The 21,528-nt window shown below is 55.7% G+C and overlaps 1 protein-coding gene and 1 long non-coding RNA gene across 8 annotated transcripts in view; one reads left to right on the top strand and one right to left on the bottom strand.

Moving 5' to 3' along the window:
- The window catches only part of CARS2 (cysteinyl-tRNA synthetase 2, mitochondrial), a 39,075-nt gene that overhangs the window by 198 nt on the left and 17,349 nt on the right, over nucleotides 1-21,528 (bottom strand). For 5 of the 7 annotated variants that reach the window (XM_033435047.2, XM_049701282.1, XM_004273671.4 and 2 more), the window contains 9 exons: nucleotides 18,836-18,919; nucleotides 16,565-16,694; nucleotides 12,509-12,642; nucleotides 10,138-10,205; nucleotides 5,416-5,482; nucleotides 4,506-4,644; nucleotides 2,973-3,096; nucleotides 2,372-2,470; nucleotides 19-222 (listed from right to left, as the gene is read on the bottom strand). In XM_033435047.2, the coding sequence (XP_033290938.1) occupies nucleotides 19-222; nucleotides 2,372-2,470; nucleotides 2,973-3,096; nucleotides 4,506-4,644; nucleotides 5,416-5,482; nucleotides 10,138-10,205; nucleotides 12,509-12,642; nucleotides 16,565-16,694; nucleotides 18,836-18,919 (1,049 nt within the window). Of the gene's footprint in view, nucleotides 1-18; nucleotides 223-2,371; nucleotides 2,471-2,972; nucleotides 3,097-4,164; nucleotides 4,645-5,415; nucleotides 5,483-10,137; nucleotides 10,206-12,508; nucleotides 12,643-16,564; nucleotides 16,695-18,835; nucleotides 18,920-21,528 lie in introns of those variants that run through there. The other 2 variants (XM_033435044.2, XM_033435043.2) reach the window with 2 other exon arrangements.
- LOC117202776 (uncharacterized) lies at nucleotides 222-9,860 on the top strand. The gene is made up of 3 exons (XR_004485235.2): nucleotides 222-2,189; nucleotides 2,298-2,527; nucleotides 2,966-9,860. It is a non-coding gene; the product is annotated as an uncharacterized LOC117202776 (long non-coding RNA).

Here is a 21,528-nt window from a genome sequence, read left to right as displayed (position 1 = left end):
GGGCGGGGCGGCGCTCACCTTGATGCTGACGCCGTGGGCGGCCAGGTCCCGGCGCAGCGCGTCGCAGGCCTCCAGCAGGGGCTGCCTCTCCAGGAGCTGCCGCTGCGCCTCCCCAGGGGCCTCCCTCGCGGCCAGAGCGAACTGCCGGACCTTCTGCCGGAAGCGGACCAGCTCCTCGACCACGCTGTGCAGGGCGGCCGGGCCGCCGGCCCCTGAAACACACTGCCCAGGCGCCGGGTGAGTGGACAGGCCCCGGGCCGGGGAGGGGCAGGGGGCGCGGCTCGTCTCCCTCCCCTCGCCTCGCCCAAAGGGCCCAGTCTCCCGATCGCCCAGGCTGGTGAGCGGGAGCTGCCACTGCAGACGGGCAGCATCGGAGGGTCATTGGGCAGAGCCGGCAGGCCTGGGCCTCATCGACCAAGGAAACCAAACTTGCTCGCTCCAGCCGCCGTTCAAGGCCCTGGACGTCCTGCGCACAGGTGGGCGCGCACACAGGCGCAGCCCCGCAGCGCTCTCCCCTGGGGCCGGGGACCAGCAGTGTGGGTGCCGGCCGGGGGAGCTCCAGGGCTGGCGTGGGCCCGGAGCCCTTCCAAGTTGCCAGGCGTCCAACCCCACCCCCACCCCCTGCCCCACGGAGGAAGGGCCGGCAGTCCAACTCCTTCAACCTCAACATGATCCCCAGCCACTGCTCCCACGGTAGAAGACGGCTCGTTACAGAGACGTGAGCCCCCAGCGGGCTCCGGGGGCGCCCCAGCTCGGGGAGGAGGTGGGCTTCTGGTGACCCAGCATAGACCTGGCCCCCTCAGCCTAGTGTGAGCTGCCAACAGGCCCTGGACCACCCAGGGAAGGCCGCAGTCCACTAGGGAATCAGTGTCTGTCTCTCAATCAAACAAACCATTGCAAAGATACGGGAGTCTTTCTGTTGAGGCCAGAGAAGCTCACAGCCTGACAAACAGTCCTAGGAGACATCCCCGCTCACGGCCAGGGCAGCCGGCGCCAGGTCTCAGCTGGCAGGTCCCCGGCCCGGCAGTGTGGGCTGTGCCCAGGCCTCACAGCAGCAGGTGGCCCGGCGGGGCCCGCAGGGAGATCCGGGGTGGCGTCCCCCCGTGTGCAGTCCAGGCTCCCCTGTTAACAGCCTGTTCACATTTTTTAGAAAGTGGCAGCTATGGCCCTTTCCTTTTCAGTCCTGAGCAACAGTCCTAAGGCTGTTTGTTAGGTGAGGCAGAGGGAGGTGGGCCCCCTGGAGGAGGAGGGACCCTGGCCTGGGGCGTCAGGCAAGGACGCTTCTGTGCAGAGGACAGCCTGCTGGGGGTGAGGGGAGAGGCGGCGGCCGTGGGGAGACAGGTATACATGGGGAGGGCAGCGGGGGAGTGATGTTGGGAGGTGGGAGCCCAGAGGAGGGAGGTGGCCCGGGACTGTTGGGAACCGGAGTCGAGGTGTCGGGGGTAACAGTCGATACGGAGAGGGGACCCAGGATCCTGGGGGCTGGCTCTGCCCGCCTACGGCCAGAGCAGCTGTGGCCAAGCGCAGCGAGCACCCAGTGCCCAGACCCTCCCCGCCGAGAGCAGCCAGGCTCCTGGGAGAAAGGCCGACTCCTGCCTGCGACACAAGGTACCAGATGGGCTGGGAACGTCAGTGCAGGAAGCAAGAACGTGCCAAAGGGATGGGGCTGTGTGTGGCACCGCGGCCAGCTCCACGCTCTGCCCCCCAGCTGCGAGCGGGAGGAGGACCCGAGTCCACACTGGCGCCAGGAAGGGTCTCTGCGTCGTGGTCACGGTGCACATCCTGGGCGCGGGACAGACGGGGATCACGGCCCAGAGGATGGCGTCATATGTGCTGAGTCCCTGAGGGGCCGGGGTGTCAGGGCAGGAAAAGGCCACGGAAGGACAAGGGACGTTCCACACACACGGGACCAGAGACCCGGTGGCCGAACAGCCCACGGGCCTGGACTGGGCCTCTGCTGAGGAGTGTGTGACAGGGACGTGGGCAGCCAGGGGGGCCAGGCCCGGGGATCCCTGACAGCTGGGGCCCGGCCGGCAGCTCAAACGGCGCCGGAGAAGCGTGTCCCCTGCAGCCTGACTGCCGTGTACACTTTGAGGTTCTTTCCCGGACACAAGTGCGCACGGAATCCGTGGCTCACCACTCACGGTGCAGCTGAGGTGCACGCTCGTCGTGCTGAGAACCCTCTTTCGGTTAGTAAATCCCAGCTCTGCGTGTGTTCCCCTTTTAAGGAACATAACACATCTTAAGCACGTGGTAAGTCTGGCCTTTAATTACCGTTAAAATCTGCGTTTCTGAAGGGAAGAAGCGGCTGTTACAGTGTTAGCGTGTAGATTAAGTCCCACGATCAAGGACTGAAGAGAGAAGGGCATACCTGTCGCTCAGCCAGAGAAATCCCCACCGTCTCAAAGAACTGCTCCACGTAGGACACGACGGCACCGAACACAGCAGGGCTCCTGGGACCACCGGCCGCCTGCAACAAGTCACCCAGAGAAGGCTCTTGAAAGGCAAGAGCACCGACCCCGGGCAGGTCAGCCCCCGGTGGGCGCGGACGCAGCCCTGCGAAGCCGGTGCTCCCGCCCGCCGCCGGGGCCTGTGCTCTGAGTGCCTGTGCTGGCAAGGAGCCCCTGGGTGGCGGCGGCAGCAGGTGGCCTTCGGGGCGTCCCAGGGTCCTGGGCATCCGAGAGGAGCCTGGCGCCAGGGCCCAGGGACGGGCAGGGCTGGGGGGCAGTCGGGGTCCCCACCCGGCTTCCTTCCCCGTCTCACATCTGTGTGACACACTCAGACTCCCCTGAGCTCCTGTGTCCACGTGCCGGGCCTCCCCACGGCCCCCAGCTCTACTGACCCTGGCTCAGGACGGGGCCACACGCAGGGGTGGCTCAGAGGCCACAGGCTCTGGGAGCTGGGTGGCCCCAGGGGCTGGCGAGGTGGCATCTGCTGTGTCCTCAGAAGTGTCGCCACGTCCCAGGAGTTACCTCGGCAGCCGCCTTCAGCTGTCTGTTCCCGTGGTGAGCCAGGTCCATGACGGCGTCCACCGCCCCCGGCGTGTTGAAGTCGTCCGCCAGCGCCGCCTGCACGGCCCCCTTGGTGTGGCCCAGCCTTTGGGGAGGTGAGCAGACGGGGCCGCTCCAGGGACCCGGCTGGATGGCAGGAGCTGCAGCGCTGGCTGGGCCCCCAGGACGGACGCCCCCCGGGGGCTCCACCCTCAGCTCCCGCCCCTGGGGCAGCCCTTCCAGCTCCTTCCCTCTGCTGTCAGACCCCCTCAGGAGCCGGCTGCCATGACGCTCGAGCCCCTCAGCCCCTGGCAAGGAAACTGAGGTCACCGTCACCTCCTCCTCGCCTGCCCCCTTACCCGTCCCCAGCAGCACCATCCTGTCCCCTTTGAGCCACCCCTCACTCACATGCTGTCCTGCATGCCTGCCGGTCAGTCACCGGCCCCTCCGAGGCTCTGCCACCGTATTGATTCCCTGCTGCCCCTCGTCCCAGACCTTCCCCACCTCCTCCGGGTGCCCTGCTCCCCAGGCACAGGAAAGGGTTGGGCAGAGCCGCCGAGCCTGGGCCCGAGTGACCACAGGGAGAGACAGACCTTTGCTGCCTGGGCTTCTGCAACCCGGCGCTGTCAGCCGGCATAACCTGACCTCTCCTGACTGAGGCGCAGACTCTCCCCTGCACGCCTGCCGGTGAGCGGCACTGCCGGCCCTTCCCTGGCACCCGCCGTCGGGAGGGTGGCCCAGCCCCACAAGGCCCAGCTGCCCGGCCCCAGGGCTTGGGCTTCATCCTGGGCGCCACTGCTGTGACCAACAGGCAGCTCCTGCCTCTCTCCTGCAGATGCCCTCTTCCCGGCCGGCCCCGAAGGAGCCCCGGGCCCTCTACTCCTCCAGGGGCTCCCTGGGTGGCAGGGCACACAGACCCCGCCCACCATCAGCCTCCGGGGACCCCCGATGACCCTGCCCCCCTCATCTCCCCCTGGTATCCCCCGAGGCTCTGTCTTCCCACTTTCTCACCGTCTCTGAAGCCAATCTCAAACCTTCCTCGCCTTTTTTTGGACGAGTGAAACACAGATGACCACGTCAAGCCATTTACCAAGCAACAGAACTGGAAACACCGTCTCCATGTCCGGGGTGGGCTCCGTCCTCCCGCCCGCGCCACCACTCAGTTCACTTCCCGGGGCCCCTTGCTGTGCTCCCACCTCTGCAGGCACGACCGGCCTGTGGTCACGACCCCCAGGGGGCAGGGGGCACACGCTGGGCTTCCGGACGCGCCCGTCAACCCCTGTCCCGCGACCCAGGTCCCCCCTCCTTCCTTCAACAGCTCGCTCGTCCGCCCACCTGCCCCACTTCCCGTCGACCACGCCATCCACGAGGTTCCTGACACTCCCACGCGACCGTGGGCCGTCCAGGCCTCCCTGAAGGCAGGGTGCCTGCCCCTCCCCTGGCGGGCCCGGGGCTCCCACCAGCCCCACCCCCGTGTCCACAGCGCTGCCTCGGGTGGTCCTGAGCAGCACCCACCTCTCCCACAGCACGTCCTCCTGGACGGGGCCGCCCGCCAGCTGCCCCCTCATGTAGGCCCGAGCGTCCTCCACAAAGGCGGCCACGGCACGGAGCAGACGCCTGGCCTCGAGCATGGCGCCGTCGCTGTAGTCCATGGCTGCGGGGAGGGAGCCCGGTCACCTGGGAGCCGCGAGCGCCTGCAGACCGCCAGGCTCTGTCCTGACCCCGGGCAGGAAACGTGGACACCCCTCCCCACGTGAGTGGCCGAGGGCTCATTCCTGCTGACAGGTGTACAAACAGACAGATGGCTCTGGAAAGCAGGGGCCCTGCCGGGCACCTGAAGCACCTCTGGGGAGGCCAGCTGACCGGTGCCACGAGGACTCTGGCCCTGTGTTCCCGGAGGGGCAGGGAAACTCGGCCATCACCCCGCCCACGAGTGTGCGGGGACAGATTAGGGACACTCGCCGCACCCGGGCGGCCCCAGGTCTCTGGACAGGGGTCCGGCCAGCGGGGAGTGCCGGGGTCCCCAGACTCGCCTTCAGGGCTGGAAGGGGACACGCCCTCTGGCCCAGGGGAGGGGCAGTGCCATGCTGACGGCTCCTGGCTCGGGCCTTGTGCCAGGACGGCTCATGAAGCCAGGGGGCAGGTGCCGCGGGCTCAGGCTCTCCGGGCCCCGTGGAGCGCTGGGCACCGGAGTCCCACTGCAAAGCCGCGGCCTTGGGACAGGCTCCGGGGTCCCCTGGCTGAGCGCTGGGACCGTGCTCCCTGGAGCATCCTCGGGCTTCCGTTCAGAACCCAACCTCAGGGCACGAGGGCAACACCCCAACAGGACGGGGCGCATCCCACCCGGATTTCGGGGTTCCCAGAGGCCCTCAGAGGCTCCCCGGGGCCACACGTGAGGAGCACCCAGGCCTCCCTGCCAGCTCACCTGACCTGTAGCTGCTCCGCAGGCAGAAGAGGCGGAAGACGTCTGGGGAGGCCGTGCTGAGGAAGTCCTGCAGGGGCCGGGAGAGACAGGAGCCACTAACCCCCAGGCACACGCAGCGCTCCTCCAACCACCAGTGTAGACACCTGGACCGCCCCCCGAGCAGTCGCGGGGTGTTCGCCCCACGAGCCTGCGGCCGCGTCACCTCCACACAGCCTGTGCTGTCACTCATCTGACGTGAGCTGCGGGGCTCAGACCCACGGCTGGATTCTGTTAAGAGGGTTCACTCAAGCGAGGGAGGGCATGGATTCCTGTATCTCGATATAATCAACACCTGTCAGACTCCTACAGATTTCATTCTGTGTGTTTAAAAATGTTACACTCTAAGGAAGCGGCCACAGATTTCGCCAGGCCAACAACAGGATCGACAGGGGAAAGGTGAAGAGCCCTGTCCAAGCCGACTTGCATCAGTAAGACACCGGGTATTTCAGCGTCTGTGTCCGTCCCTTGGTGCTCCTTTCCAGGGTGTGAAAAAGGAGTATTTCTTCGTCCCCTTAATTCCCCAAACTAGCCAACTAACTTGAGACCCCGTCCGGTGGACAGCACACAGTGTGCGTGTTAATTCTCGCATTTGCGCCGTCACGTGCCCTCGCGTTCTCACCTGTCACTTCCCCTTTAAATCTGCCAAAGCAGCAGCACGGAGACCGAGCCCCTGCACTGTGATGTTACTACACCACGGACAGCACAGGCAGATAAATACGTAGCGCTGTCGCATACAGAGCATCACTTACAGAATGCTAAGATGCGGATGTGTCGTAACTGCAGTGTGTCTATAACGGTGACAAAAAGACAAGACTTAGTGAACCAAACGCCAAACACCCAAGGCCCGGGCTGCCCTGCAGCCTCGCATCCTGTGCCTTCTCTGCAAGTCCTTCTGTGTCCCGTCGGCCGTCACTCCAGCCACTCTGACAGCGCTTCCCTGACCTGCCAGGGTCTCGTGATAACCAGCTGTGCTCGGCGGGACCCCAGTAAACACGCAGCTCAGCTGGCATGGGGTTACACCGGGGACAGAGAGTGAACGCCGGGTACCCGGAGGGCCTTTAGCCACCCTCTGACTTTTCCCTCTCCTTTTTGAATTATTTCTTTAGGTTTCCTTCCCCACCAAAGCATGGACTCAACTGCTTCATAACTTGTTACAAGTCCTCTCCTGTCTCTGACAGTGCAGCAGGAGGCCTGTTCCCAGTGGACACGCTTGCCTTAGGTGAGGACTTGTTTTTGTAAGTTGTTGTGTGTTTAGATTTTTATAAATCACTGCCAGACGCTTGGTATGTACGGCTGTGGAGCTGTGTGGGCAGGAGCAAAGCTGTGCATCTCCACGGCCCCGGGGCCCTGACCGCTGACAGACACGACACGCCGCCCCCAGCCCCACGCACTTCTCTCTGCAAGTCGGTGCCTCTCCTGCACTCCTGACTTTCTGCTCATAATCGTGCATTTAGTGACAGAATTTAAAAACTAACATTATGGATATTTTATGTCTGTCTAGGTCTTCGGTTTTTCCGAAAGAGATCTCTTTTTCATTTTAGCACTTTGTTTTCGGGGTAGCCATGTTCTCTATTTCATCCAAAAAGGATTTTAGGTGGTTTTATTTTAAAGGGTTTTTCCTGGACTTCCCTGGTGGTCCAGTGGTTAAGACTCCGCACTTCCACGGCCGGGGGCACGGGTTCAATCCCTGGTCGGGGAATTAAGATCCTGCACACCACTTGGGCATGGCCCACCCCACAAGGAATGGGGGTAGCTTCCTGCCACTCAGAATGTGGACTCATTCAGATAAACCTCAATGTGTGTTCAGAAATCTAAGTTAATAGTTCTCCAAACGCCAGCAACACTAAAGGGTATTTATTTTCACCACTGTGGGGTGCCCCTATGGAGTCAGAGAGTTCAACAGAAATCTGGAATCTGACCTTTCTACGGCATTCTGTGTCTGTGGACCATTTCCTGATAATGACACAGAAAGAAAGTAGGACTACATCAAACTAAAAAGCTTCTGCACAGCAAAGGAAGCAGTCAACAAAATGAAAAGGCAGCCAACAGGATGGGAGAGAACATTTGCAGACCATCTATCTGGTAAGGGATAAATACCCAAAATGTATAAAGAACTCACACAACTCAACAGAAAAAAAAAAAAAGATTCAAAAATGGGCAAAAGACTTGAATAAACGTTTTTCCAAAGAAGACCTACAAAATGGCCACAGGTAGGTGCCTGAAAAGATGCTCAACATCACTAATCATCAGGGAAATGCAAATCAAAACCACAATGAGACGCCACACCTGTCAGAATGGCTGCCATTAAAGGAAATAAGTGTTGATGAGAATATTGAGAAAAGGGAACCCTTGTGCGCGGTTGGTGGGAACGTACACTGGTACAACCACCGTGGAAAACAGTATGAAGGTTCCTCAAAAAATCAAAAATAGATTTACCATACAGTCCAGCCATTCCACTTCTAGGTACACATCTGAAGGAAACAAAATCACTATCTCGTAGATATATCTGCACTCCTATGTTCAATGCAGCATTACTGACAATAGTCAAGATACGGAAACAACCTAAGTGTCCACAGATAGATGAATGGATAAAGAAGATGTGACACACGCTGACACACACACATACACGTGCATATACACACTACGGACTATTAATCATCAAAAGAAGGAAATCCTGCCGTTTGTGACAACATGGATGAACCTAGAGGACCCTGGGCTCAGTGAAAGAAAGCCGAGAAAGACAAATACTGTATGATCTCACCCACGTGTGGAATCTAAAAGAAAAACTCACAGAAACTGCAGGGAATTAATTCCCTGGCGGTCCAGTGGTTAGGACTCTGCGCTCACTGCCGGGGCCCTGGGTTTGATCCCTGGTCAGGGAACTAAGATCCTGCAAGCCATGCGGTGTGGGAAAGAAAGAGAAAGAGAGGAAGGGCGGGATGGAGGGAGGGAAGGATGAAGGGAGGGAGGAAGGAAGGAAGAAAGAAAAAGAAATGGAGAGCAGACCAGTAGTTGCCAGGGGCTGGAATGTGAGCCTGGGGAAGACTCTGGTCTCTGTAAAGTCCAACAGCAGGGAAGTAACTCAGTCCTGTAGTAGCGCCCCCCAAGGGCCACTCACTAAGTGGTCAGAAAAGTAATGCAGACTTTGTAATATCTATGAAAATTTTAAATGCATGTACCCAAGCAGATGTAGTTTAATACGGCCATGAAAAATATAATTTAAATGGCCATCAATAGGGGATGGTTTAAACTAATTAAGGTGCACCCTTACAACAGATGATTATTCAAATGAGTTAAGTCCATATGGAAGAAAGCTAATGCAAAAGACTCAGTAGTTTAAGAGACACCTGGGACAACACCGAGCGCACTAATGTTCGCATTGTAGCGGCCCCAGGAGAGAGAGAGAGAGAGCAGCAGAGAGCTTATATTTCCAGCTAAGCTGTAAATCTGCCTAGCCTGCGAAAGGGAAATAGACATCCAAGCCCAGGAAGCACAGAGAGGCCCAAACGAGATGAACCCAAAGAGATCCACAGCAAGACACACTGTAAATAAAATGGGAAAATTAAAAACAAAGAGAAAATCTTAAAAGCAGCAAGGGAAAAGCAACTAGTTCCTCACAGGGGAACTCTCGCAAGACTGTCAGCTGACTTTTCTGCACGCCAGAAAGGAGCAACATGATATACTCGAAGTGATGAAAAAACCTACAACCAAGAACACTCTGCCCAGCAAGCTATCATTCAGATCTGAAGGAGAGAGAAAGAATTTTACAGACAAGCAACAGAACCCTTAAACCAGCATTACACGACACGTTAAAGGGACTTCTCTAAGAGGAAAAGAAAAGTCCACGACTAGAAATATGAAAATTCTGAAAGGAAAAATCTCACTGGTAAAGGCAAACATTCAGTAAAGATAGAGTAACCACTTATAAAGCTAGTAGGAAGGTTAAAAGACAAAAATACTATAAATCATCTATATCCACAATAAGTAGTTAAGTGATGCACAAAACAAAAAGATGTAAAACATGATGTAAAAAGCATTAAACATGGGAGGTGGGTAAAAATGCAAGCTTGTTCGCATGTGCTCAAACTGAGATCATCCCCTAAAATAACCTCATGCACGTGGGATGCAGCAAAAGCAGTCCTAAAAGGGAAGTATTTAGTAATATAAGAAAAACCTCAGAAAAACTTCAGAAAAATCTCAAATAAACCTAACTTCACACCTTAAGGCACTAGAAGAAGAACAAACAAAACCCAAAGTTAATAGAAGGAAAGAAATCATAAAGGTAGGAGCAGAAATAAATGAAATAAAGACTGAAAAAAAATACGAAAGATCAGTGAAACTGAGAACTAGTTCTTTGAAAAGATAAAATCAATAAACATTTAGCTAGACTCATCAAAAAAAAAAAAGAGAAAAAGGGCTCAAATCAATAAAATCGGAGTCCTGGAACAGGGAGGGGGAAGAGGCTGAGGCCCCCGACACAGGAGCCGACACAGGAGGCGACAGGACAGGAAACACCGCCTCGCACTTTTAGACAAGAGAAAGCCGTTTAAGCCAGAAGCAGGAGAAGCCCGTCAGGGCCCCGGGGACACAGGGAACCGGAGATGGGGGTCTCCTGAAGCATATCTGCCTCCGTGACACGTCGGCAGACTGATGGGCACACAGGAAACACGACAAGTGCGTTACCTTAATTGTGATGTAGTTCTTCAGTGATTTGGACATCTTCTCTTCTTTGCCCTTCACGTGCAAATGCCCTGAAACAAAAACAGAGTCACTCATTCTGTACCCCCAGAGGCAGGGTGAAGGAGGGCGCGTCTCCAAAGGCGCCTGGACTCCAGGAGCCCTGACCCGTCACACAGCCCTGCGTGGATGCCCACACAGGCCCCCCAGATCGGCCCTGCGCTCAGCCCGCCAGCAAGGGGGGCCCACGTCCACCCCAGGCCAGGGCATCACACTGTGGGGATGGCCCCTCCCTCTCCTGTGACTCACCAACACAGGGGACCTGACTCAGCGCCCAAGGAGAGGACACATCTTTGCTTCCACAAAGCGTGCAGGTCTCCGAGCAACACTGCGAGCGTGTCTGTAGCTCGTTTTCAGACATATCCCAGCCTCAGCATCGTTTCACGCCCGTGTGTGAAAGACGGCGGGACCTGAACCCTCAGGACTCCTCCATCTGAGCCTGGACCTCCTCCTGGACCACATCTGTACCAGGTTCACTTCCAAGGGAGCTGTGATTTCCCAACAGAAGATTCTTCCACTTTTTCTGACACAACTTCAAGCATCACCTTTTTTCAAGCCAACTTTCCAAGAACTGGTTACAATGTGGCTTCCAAAAAGCTACGTAACCTTGAATATGTCAACCTATGCAGCCTGCCATATACACAAGTGAAGTTTTAAGAAACTGACAACATCTGGAAAACGAAACATCTGACTGCTGAACTCTACTTCCATCCATTTACTTCAGGAAAAGGCATCGATTCTCCAGGGTGTCAGGAGACACAGCTGTTCCTCCGGGACCGGGTGAAAGTAGGACAAAGAAGATTCCAACGTCCTAACAGATCGTGGGTCTTAACAGCAAAACCCTTCCCCACGCCTCATCCAAAGCAGCAGGACCTGCCGTGTGCAGACACAGAGCCCGTGAGCGCTGGCACTACCGCGGGTCCCGTCTGATGGCAGACCCAGTCACCGAGGGGCACCGGTGCTGGCGGCAAACCCCAACTCCTCACGAGCGCCACCGACGAAGGGCCTGTGGGGACCAGCCCTCGCGTCCCGACGGGTAACACGGGATCACCTGTCCCCGAGCCTGCCACCGGGCACGGGAACACCTCCATCCCTGGGACCTGTGATTCCCTCCCCGGACGGGCTCGGAGCATTCTGCTCTCACAAGTCCTCCCGCTGAAGGGGGAGACCTGGCTCCACGCGGTTTCTGAGAAGAGGCGTGAGCCCCGACCGGAAACGGGTCCGGGGTCCCTGCCGAAGTGCGGGAGGAACGGAGCCGGGGCCATCGAGCTCCTGGCCCGGCACAAAGGACGCGGGTTCTGGCTCCTGTCGGGCGCCAAGCAGGGACACGAGGTGGAAACCGGACCTCGGGCCCCCGCGCTGGGAACGGCAACTCAGCCCGTCCCTTTCAGACGACCTCAGGGCAGCACCGAGATGCAGGGTCGCACAGAGAGCCGCGAGGCTGGCCCGCGGGCTCCGGGCGGGGCACACGGGGTGGCAGAGGCGCTGCAGGGCGGGCCTGCGCGGAAGGCAGCCCCGCTGGCCACTGTCACCCACGTGGACCCTCGCCGCAGACTTGAAGCAGCTACTGCCTATTACAAACCCGGAGTGTGTCTGCGTTTAATACCACCTCGCTGGCAAAACCTGGTTTCCTTAAACTAAGGACTTAAAGAAATGGTTCTTGTTGGTTTCCTAAGCTTTAGATGTTGACCGTTTGCATCTCCCAACCCCATCACTACCAAAGCCTTTCCTCTTTCTTCCCCTCAAACACCACTGCCCCCTCCAGAAAGGTAACAAAACCAGTTCACGGTGGCTCCGCGACCTTTATCACAATCTTGGACACATGAATCTCCCCATGCATCCCAGGAAATGCCAAAATTGCTTCGCTCAAGACGCCGCTGGTCTCACAACTTCGTATCCACTTCTGAGAGCAGACGGCCACGAGGTTTTTTGAACAGTGAAACGGAAGGCAGTGCTTTCAGAGAATGACAGGTATTGACGGTGACAATGTCACAGCTCAAGAATGGCGTATTCATAATCATTACGACATCATACTATTTGAAATTCCCTCTTCGTAGTTTCCTTTCAAACAGACTTCTGCAGAACCGCGCTGCATAACATGTGCCGAACTCTCGTCAGCTCACGTTTCAGTTCCAAAAGGCACATTCGGTATTCCGATCCAAGGAAGTTCACGTCCAACCAACAAGTCAAAGCCCATTTAAGGGACAACTCTGTTTCTTGACCTATTAGCTGATGCAGGTGTTTCCAAATGTAGCTATTTCACGAACAGAGTCGAGAGAATTGAAATGGAACAAATTAACCTGAAGTCCTCGCTCACCAGAATGTAGGAAATAATTCCCCCACTGCTGGCACTGGTGAAAGACCTCGCACTGTGCGATTTCGTTCTCGTGGTGAGGAAATGCTAAATCTATGCCACCCGAGTGGATGTCCAGCCGACTTCCGAACACCAAACTGCAAGACACAGGGCAGAGCAGGGAGTTAACTCAATCCCATGACACGGTCTCCAAACCGCATCCCGTATTTACTCCTTCCAGCCCTGGGCCACGCACACACCGAATGGAGCCCAATTCCAAATGCATAATTCAGCTGATGCAAACGGAACCTGACATTTGTTTTTACTTCATAAAACCTCTAATTCATAGCTTTTCCGCCTGGGAAAGAGACTTCATTTTCTTTGCTCTGGATACAATATGTGGTTTTTAAAAACTTCAAAATTACTTTTTCTTACTTTCAGTAGGCAGACCTTAGTGGGTGTTCAACTATAACAAAAAAAGAACTATAAAATCAAGAGATTTTTAATTTGGCTTTTGAAAAATGAGCCATTCAGCAGCCATACATGAATAACAAAGTAACAGAAGTCAAAGTGACACATTTCAGCTGGCGGCATTTCAGCTATAAGGCTGCTCGGTCCACAGACCTGCACGCCGCACCTCTCAGGCCTGCCGGGGACAGTGTGTGCAGCTCTGTCACCAGAGCACCTGCAAAGCAACCGGTACCAGCACCAGTGGTCCAGGCTGACCAGCAGCTGCTTCAGAGGACGTGAAAAATGCAGAGATCAGTGAAAAATGCAAAAGCTCGCACAACGGAAAGGGGGCACAAGGCAGGCGGCTGTGGAGCTCTGGAGGCCGTCGGCTCCCCGGGGGTGCAGACACCAGTGAGTTTTTCTGAAAATGGTTACAAACAGATGTTTTCAAAGATGCCACAGCCTCACTGAGGTCCTTCCTGCTGAAGGCCGACTCTCCTCCCACTGGCCCAGCTCTGGAAAAACCACGCATGCACCGGTCACACCTGAGCTGAGTGGACGAGCAGGTCGTCCAGGAGCGCACATCCTTGGCAGCGGTTTCTAGAGGATCTCTAATACGAGTCCTCGAAATTCAAACGCTACAGGGCGAGCGTGAGGTGGGAGGGACCAGGACTGGGGAGGGGCGTATGAGGGGCCACACTCGCATTTGTAATGAGTGACCCATTTTTACAAAGATCTGAAGCAAATATGACGAAGTTAAGACTTAACAGCTAAACTATGGGTCTGCAGTGTTTGTTAGATTAGTCTCTAGTCTTGTCTGTATGTCACACCTATTTTAAAATAAGAGAAAGCTGAAAAGGAATAGAAGTCCATTTTCATTATTTAGATTTCAACAAAAATAAAACATTTAACGGTAACATTACATTTGAAATTTACTAAATGCTTCCTGCTTTAGAGAAATTATTTGAATCTAAAAGATGAAGATCTTTTTTTTTAATAAATTAATTTATTCATTTATTTTTGGCTGCGTTGCTGCGCGTGGGCTTTCTCTAGTTGCGAAGAGCGGGGGCTGCTCTTTGTTGCTGTGGGCATGCTTCTCATTGCGGTGGTTTCTCTTGTTGCAGAGCACGGACTCTAGGCGTGCGGGCTTTAGTAGTTGTGGCACGAGGGCTCAGTAGTCGTGGCTCACAGGCTCTAGAGCGCAGGCTCAGTAGTTGTGGTGCACGGGCTTAGTTGCTCTGCGGCATGTGGGATCTTCCCGGACCAGGGTTTGAACCCATGTCCCCTGCATTGGCAGGCAGATCCTTAACCACTGTGCCACCAGGGAAGTCCCGATAAAGATCTTTTTACAACACAACGTATATCCCACACTGCTGTTAAATCAACAAGTATTTGTAAATACTTTTAAGTGTTTACAGTAGGGCTGAGAGCTGGACATGTCTGTTTGTTTTTAATATTTATTTATTTACTTTGGCTATGCTGGATCTTAGTTGTGGCGTACCGACTTCTTAGTTGCAGCATTCTGACTCTTAGTTGCGACACGTGAACTCTTAGTCGCAGCACGTGAACTCTTGGTTGTGGCATGCCGACTTCTTAGTTGCGGCATGCATGCGGGATCTAGCTCCCTGACCAGGGATGGAACCCGTGCCCCCTGCATTGGGAGTGCGAAGTCTTACCCACTGGAACAACAGGGAAGTCCCTAGTTGACTGGGTTTTTTTTTGTTTTGGGGTTGTTTTTTTTTTGCAGTATGCGGGCCTCTCACTGCCGTGGCCTCTCCCGTTGCGGAGCACAGGCTCCGGATGCGCAGGCTCAGCGGCCATGGCTCACGGGCCCAGCCGCTCCGTGGCATGTGGGATCTTCCTGGACCGGGGCACGAACCCGTGTCCCCTGCATCAGCAGGCAGACTCTCAACCACTGCGCCACCAGGGAAGTCCCTAGTTGATTGTTTTTTAACGAAAAGTTGGACGCTGTTTCATACTAACAACAGGGTGTGACATCTCCGGAGTTTCAGATGTGTTTCCCAGTAAGTCTCATACAGACACCACCACGGACGAGGGCAGCAGGGGAGGAGCACGCGGCGAGGGGCGGGGGAGGTAGGACCCCTTCTAGGTCTTCGCTGGGATGAACATGCTGGCACAGGCAGGTGGCGGAGGGGGAGGCTTCCCCCCGTAGGGTGGGGTGAGCCTACACCAGAGACGACACCCGCGTGAGGTCGAGGCACAGGGCAGCCTGCTCTTAGCTAACGTTCACGCCCAGCCAGGAAGCTGCTACATGCAGCAGCCAACAGGAGGGCGACTGGGTTTGCTGACCTTAAAATCTGGGGTGTGGCTACTAGTTTGAAATGTTCACCTTAATCATACTTTGTTTCTAATTTTAAAAACCGATTACAGGGGCTTCCCAGTGGTTAAGAATCCGCCTGCCAATGCAGGCGACACGGGTTTGAGCCCTGGTCCGGGAAGATCCCACATGCCGCGGAGCAACTCAGCCCGTGTGCCGCAACTACTGAGCCTGAGCTCTAGAGCCCGTCTTCCGCAACAAGAGAAGCCACCGCAATGAGTAGCCCCCACTCGCTGCAACTAGAGAAAGCCCACATGCAGCAAGAAAGGCCCAATGCAGCCAAAAATAAATAATTTTTAAAAAACTGATTATAATAAGTATCTGCAACACATCAAATGTATCAAAATCCATGAGTTAACGTGCAGGGCTCAGGGAACCATGGTGGGAACCCCCGGGACAGGCTGGAAGTGGAGAGCCCAGCCGGGATGCGGCCTTCAGTACCCGCGAGCACACACGCAGACACACGCACACACAACTGCACACACACACACACACACACACACACACACACACACACACAAACACACAGGCAGAGGCAAGGGAGCGCAGATGCCGGAGGGACGGTCCACAGGGCAGGTCCACAAAAGGAAGGTGGATAAGGCCCCAGCAGAGACGACAAAACCAGAAGAACGTTCCACAGAAGCCAGGGAGCGAGCAGGGGTGTCAGCGGCCCGTCACAGACCGGGCTGACGGTCACCGTGACCTCCGGAGACCAGAGTGGGTGGGGACGCCCGTCAGACAACAGCGGGGATGCGTGGACAGTGAGAGAAGAGATAAAAAAGAGGGTCCCTGGAGGAGAATGGGGACCAGAGAAGCGCTGTGTTTACAGGGGTTCCCAAGACAGAAACGTCCCGGGCACGGTGCTGCCCGAGACAGAGCCGGCAGAAAGGGCAGACGGAAGGGGACGCTGGGGGTCACGCTCGAGGCGCCTGGTCCAGGACCAGCTCTGGGGCCGAGGATGGGGGTCCAGCCCCTGGCCCAGGTCCCTGGCCGCCTCCCTGAACCTACCGCGGAAGGGATGCTGCCACCCCCGGAGCTGGCCTGCGTGTGACGGGCAGTCAAGAACTAACTGCAAAGCGGGCTCTTCTACTAAAGAGAACAAGCGCTGATGTTGGGGAGATAAACGTGTTCTGGTTTTGCTGTTTCCCTTCCCACGGCCGGTCCCACCCGGGCGCTAAGCTTCCTTTCCAAACCACCTGCGTTGCCGGCACTAGGACCAAGCCTGCCCCACCTGCACCCTCTGCTGGCCGAGCGTGTACATCACAGCACAGACGACTCCGGGAAAACCTTACCTGGCGATGGTGGAACACTCGATATGCCAGCCAGGCCTCCCGTCTCCCCAGGGCGAGGCCCAGGACGGCTCCCGGGGCTTCGCCGCCTTCCACAGGGCAAAGTCGCTGGCATGCCGCTTGTCAGAGTGATCTGCCAGTGACAGATGGTTAATCAGCGGGAGGGAATCCAGAACGAACCAACACAGTCGCCCCCAAACAGGCAGGACGCACGTCCCCGACTCCGTTCCTCTGAGGAGTAACCTCACATTTCTCGTGCACGTGTTTTTCTCTTTGCCACGTGAAAGCCAGACAGCTACCAGGTCCTTTTATCTATAACACGAGAGAAGCACGCGGTCCCCCAGCAGCGTGGCCCGTTTCAGTCATCTGAGTACTGCGTGCGGGGCTTCAAGTACGTGCAGTGATGCTGCTGAGGGGCCTACTCTACACGTGCTCTCATGCTGCCTCATTCCGTCTCTGTCAGTAGCTGAGTTTCAGAGTAACTGTTTTCAAAGAGAGATGATAATCAGAGCAAAAAGGAAAATACCAGAGTATTTGTATCAATCACATTCAGAAAGCAAGAAAATCCAGAAGAGGGGCGTTCAGGGTTCTAGGACAAGCCGGTACGGGGCTCTCTTTATGTTCCAAAACGGGGAGGCCACCAAGATGCCCTTCAGTAGGTGATGGGTAAACAAACTGTGGTCCATCCAGACAATGGAGTGTTATTCAAGGCTGATAAGAAGGGAGCTTTCGAGCCATGAAAAAACATGGAGGGGGACTTCCCTGGCGGTCCAGTGGTTAAGACTTCGCCTTCCAGTGCAGGGGGTGCAGGTTCGATCCCTGGTTGGGGAGCTAAGATCCCACCTGCCTCGCAGCCAAAAAAACAAAACATAAAACGGAAGCAATATTGTAACAAATTCATTGAAGAGTTTAAAAGTGGTCCACATCAAAAAAAAATCTTTTAAAAGAACAAAAAAAAGGAGGAATCTTACATGCGTATTACTAAATGAAAGAAGCCAGTCTGAAAGGCTAGACTGTATGATTCCCACTCTATGACATTCTGGAAAAGGCAAAACAATGGGGACAGTAAAGACATCAGTGGCTGACAGAGGCTGGGGCGGGAAGGGGATGAACAGGCAGAGCACAGAGGATCTTTAGGGCTGAGAAACTCTCTGCGTGATACTATAATGATGGATAGCCATCATTACACATCCGTCTAAACCCAGAGAGACACCAAGAGTAACCCTGATGTAGACTATGGACTCGGGGTGAGGCTGGCGTGTCAGTGCAGGTCCACCAGTTCTAACACGTCCCACTCTGGTGGGGATGCTGATGACGAGGGGGCTGTGTACAGCGGGGCAGCGGGCATACGGAACTCTCTGGACCTGCCACGCAATTCTGCTGTGAACCTAAAACTGCTCGAAAAAACAAAGTCTATTTTTTTTTTAAAGTGTTGCTGATGCTAGAATGTGTAGGTATCAGAAGTTCCTCCTCTGCTTCCCTAAGGCCAGGGCCACACCTCGCAGGCGTGGATGGTCTAGGACGGAAGCAGGATAACAGCGACTGCGCACAAGTTAGAAGAACTCTTCTGGGGAGTCAACTCAACACACCCGCCGTAATTAGACTGAAACGACACGGGTCATAGGGCAGGAGGGTTACGCCTAAAAGCAGAGACGACTCAGACAACTTGTCTTTTGGGTTTTTGCTCATTTTTTGTTTGGTTTTGTTAAATCTCAGGAGTATCCTTTAAAATTATGTTTACGTCGATCCCAATCTCCCAATTACTTTTCATGTAGTTCTATATACTTATTATTGCTTCTCCACAAAAATGACTTTGCAGGAGAGGGTATAGGAATAGATTCGAATACAGTGGGAATGTCATACATGCTAAAATACGTATGGGAACTTAACTAGAAGTTTTCAAGAGGTAGATTGGAGTCGCCTTTAAAGCACATGAAAAGCGGCAGAATCACGGGGAAGTTTATGTGGGAATTTACGTATGATAAAATACCTACGGGGATTTAACACGTGACAGCGGCCAGTTGGACAAGAGCGTTAAGATGTGACAGCACAGACGGCACGTGCACGTGCAGAGCGCCCCAGGGAGGAACGGGAGGCTGCGTGTCACGTGCTGCAGCAACTTCCTACTCTGCGTGGTCTCTCTATTCCAACAAACCCAACTAAATCCAACATTCGGGTGTGATAGACGTCCGGCAACATCACCACGTCTGAGAGAGCAGGGGAGGGTCTGGGCTTTGTCCCCAGAACCCCACGGGAGGGAGAGGCTGGACCCACCTGTCTCTCCCACGGGGGCAGGGGCCACGCCGACCAGCTTGCCGTATCTGTCTCCTCTTGACTGCAGGTCGAAGTAGACATTGCCTGTTTCATAAAGGTGACCGTGAAGCTCGTTTCTGTCGTCAGCACCCGCATCTACACACGCCTCACAGCTAATGACAATTAGACCCTGAACCCAGGATACGGCATCAGCCTTCAGGTGGCGCCTTTCACCGTATGTTTAAACCAGAATTAACAGCAACACTGTATTGTAAAAACATGCGTTTGCTGGGGATTCCCTGGTGGCGCAGTGGTTGAGGGTCCGCCTGCCGATGCGGGTTCGTGCCCCGGTCTGGGAAGATCCCACATGCCGTGGAGCGGCTGGGCCTGTGAGCCATGGCCGCTGAGCCTGCGCGTCCAGAGCCTGTGCTCCGCAACGGGAGAGGCCACAACGGTGAGAGGCCCGCGTACCAAAAAAAAAAAAACAAAAAACAAAAAAAAACATGCGTTTGCACACATCATGAACGTCCGGTTGTAAAAGGGAAAACACAAATGTAAGTTCTCTGTAAAATGTTGAGCCAGTTCTTTTTAACAAGAAAAAAGGGAAGTGAGTTTATCACGGGCCTGCCTTCAGCTCTGGGCCCTGGGTTACAGACCCATCGATAAAGCAAGCCGTTTTTAGCCCGGATACCCTAAGACCACCCTGCCGCTCAGAACAGGCACCTCACGCGAAAGCATCCCCCCCGCCGTGGGGTCCTTTCACCAAGGTGCACACGTGCTGCGGGTGCCAGACGACCCTCCCACGGGGACCCTGCACAGCCCGGGAGCCCTGCTCGTCCCCACTCAGGAAGAGGCAGAGCAGGGAAGGCGGTGGCAGAGCCGCAGCCCTGGTGGGAAGATTCCTGCCCCAAAGGAGCCGGCGCTCAGGAAGGCCGACGCCGCGGCCACTGGGTCGCACTCCTGACCGGCCACCTGCACGCCGCGATCAGCGTGAGGGCCCAAGGTCGGGTGCGATTTTTAATCTTTGCAAACTTCTGGTTTTTAATCTTCACATTCTTTGTACTAACACAGTTACTAATCTGCATCTGCACTATCTTCTTAGGGACAGTGGCCTTGAAGACAGGTTGCTTTAAGATCCAGGAAGCCTTTATGGGACTTCCCTGGCCGTCCAGTGGTTAAGACTCTGCACTTCCACCGCAGGGGGCCCAGGTTCGATCCCTGGTCAGGGAACTAAGATCCCACCTGCGTCACGGAGCGGCCAAGACAAACACAAGATCCAGGGACTTGGACTGTCAGAGGCTCATGTCCCCGGTCACTCTCCAGCCCGGCTGGCGGGGACAGGGCAGGCGCCAGCGCCGCAGGGGGGCAATCGGCAGAACAGAGGGGAAACGGCCCCCGGTGACTGGGCTCTGCCAGTCCCCCACGGGGTCCTTCCTCCGCATGCAGTTTATTACCGAACCCGACCTACGCGCCGGGGTACAGCAGCGAAACACATACTGTGGGAACTGCTTTCTACTAAGTCAGAATGCGGACAGCACTTTGAAAATGCTTTGACAGAGGAAGAAACTGCTCCCTTGATAGAGGACACATTTTCCCGAACCTGGGCTTACTTCACCCATTTGCTGAACAAATTTTTTCTTCACAAATAGTTCAAAGCTCACATTAGAGTCAAGCTTTTGTGGAACTACCACAAAGTCCAAATTACTGGAGTTCAAGTTAATACATTTATTTTAAATGAATTATGTTTGTGTCACCATTATTAAAAATGTACAACCAGGGCTTCCGTGGCGGCGCAGCGGTTAAGAGTCCGCCTGCCAATGCAGGGGACACGGGTTCGAGCCCTGGTCCGGGAAGATCCCACATGCCGCGGAGCAACTAAGCCCGTGCGCCACAACTACTGAGCCTGCGCTCTAGAGCCCTCAAGCCACAACTACTGAACCCGTGTGCCACAACTACTGAGCCCACGAGCCACAACTACTGAAGCCCGTGTGCCTAGAGCCCGTGCTCCGCAACAAGAGAAGCCACCGCGATGAGAAGCCCGTGCACTGGAACGAAGACCCAACGCAGCCAAAACTAAAAATAAATAAATTAAAAAACCAAAACCGAACAGGACGACACGCAGCATTTATCCTGTGCCGCGCCTGGGTGAACCCCTGGTGCCTCAGGACCCAGGTCTCAGGTCTGGTCACTCCTCCCCCTCCGGTATCTTCTGGAGCAGACGTGTAGCTGTGCATTAAGGGCCTCACCCTACGTGACCCCAGCGTCATCACCAGCCCAGGCGCTGCACCGAGCCCTCCCACATCCTGTGGCCTCTGCACAGGGCTGCGTCCCCTCTTCTAAGACACACCCACTGTGTTCCCTCCACAGCTGAAGATGCCGACCGGGTCCCCTGTCGTACAGAATGCCCGTCTTGGGGTGCTTCGTCTGGCCCTTCCTCTGGGTCCAGTTTAACTGGTTTAGGAGCTGCTGCTTTTGTCTGGGGCCCCAGGGCAAGGCTGCACCCTGGCGTTTGGCTGCCTCTGGGATCCTGCCTTTCTTCAGCTGCACCCCTTTCTCCCCAGCCGCGCCTTCCAAATCCTGCCCATCCCCAAAGTCCTGGCCCAAGCCTCCTCTCTCCCAGGAAGCTTCTTCCACCCCCGGGGCTGACGGTGAACTTCCTCAGCTCTGATATCGGCACCGTCCCACTGGGCAGCCCATCCCGTGCTGCCTTATTT

The sequence above is a fragment of the Orcinus orca genome, chromosome 18, assembly GCF_937001465.1.
Source record: "Orcinus orca chromosome 18, mOrcOrc1.1, whole genome shotgun sequence".
In the NCBI taxonomy this organism is placed as follows: domain Eukaryota; kingdom Metazoa; phylum Chordata; class Mammalia; order Artiodactyla; family Delphinidae; genus Orcinus; species Orcinus orca.
The sequence above is the reverse complement of the archived record's forward strand: the minus strand, read 5'-3'. Positions and strand labels throughout refer to the sequence as shown.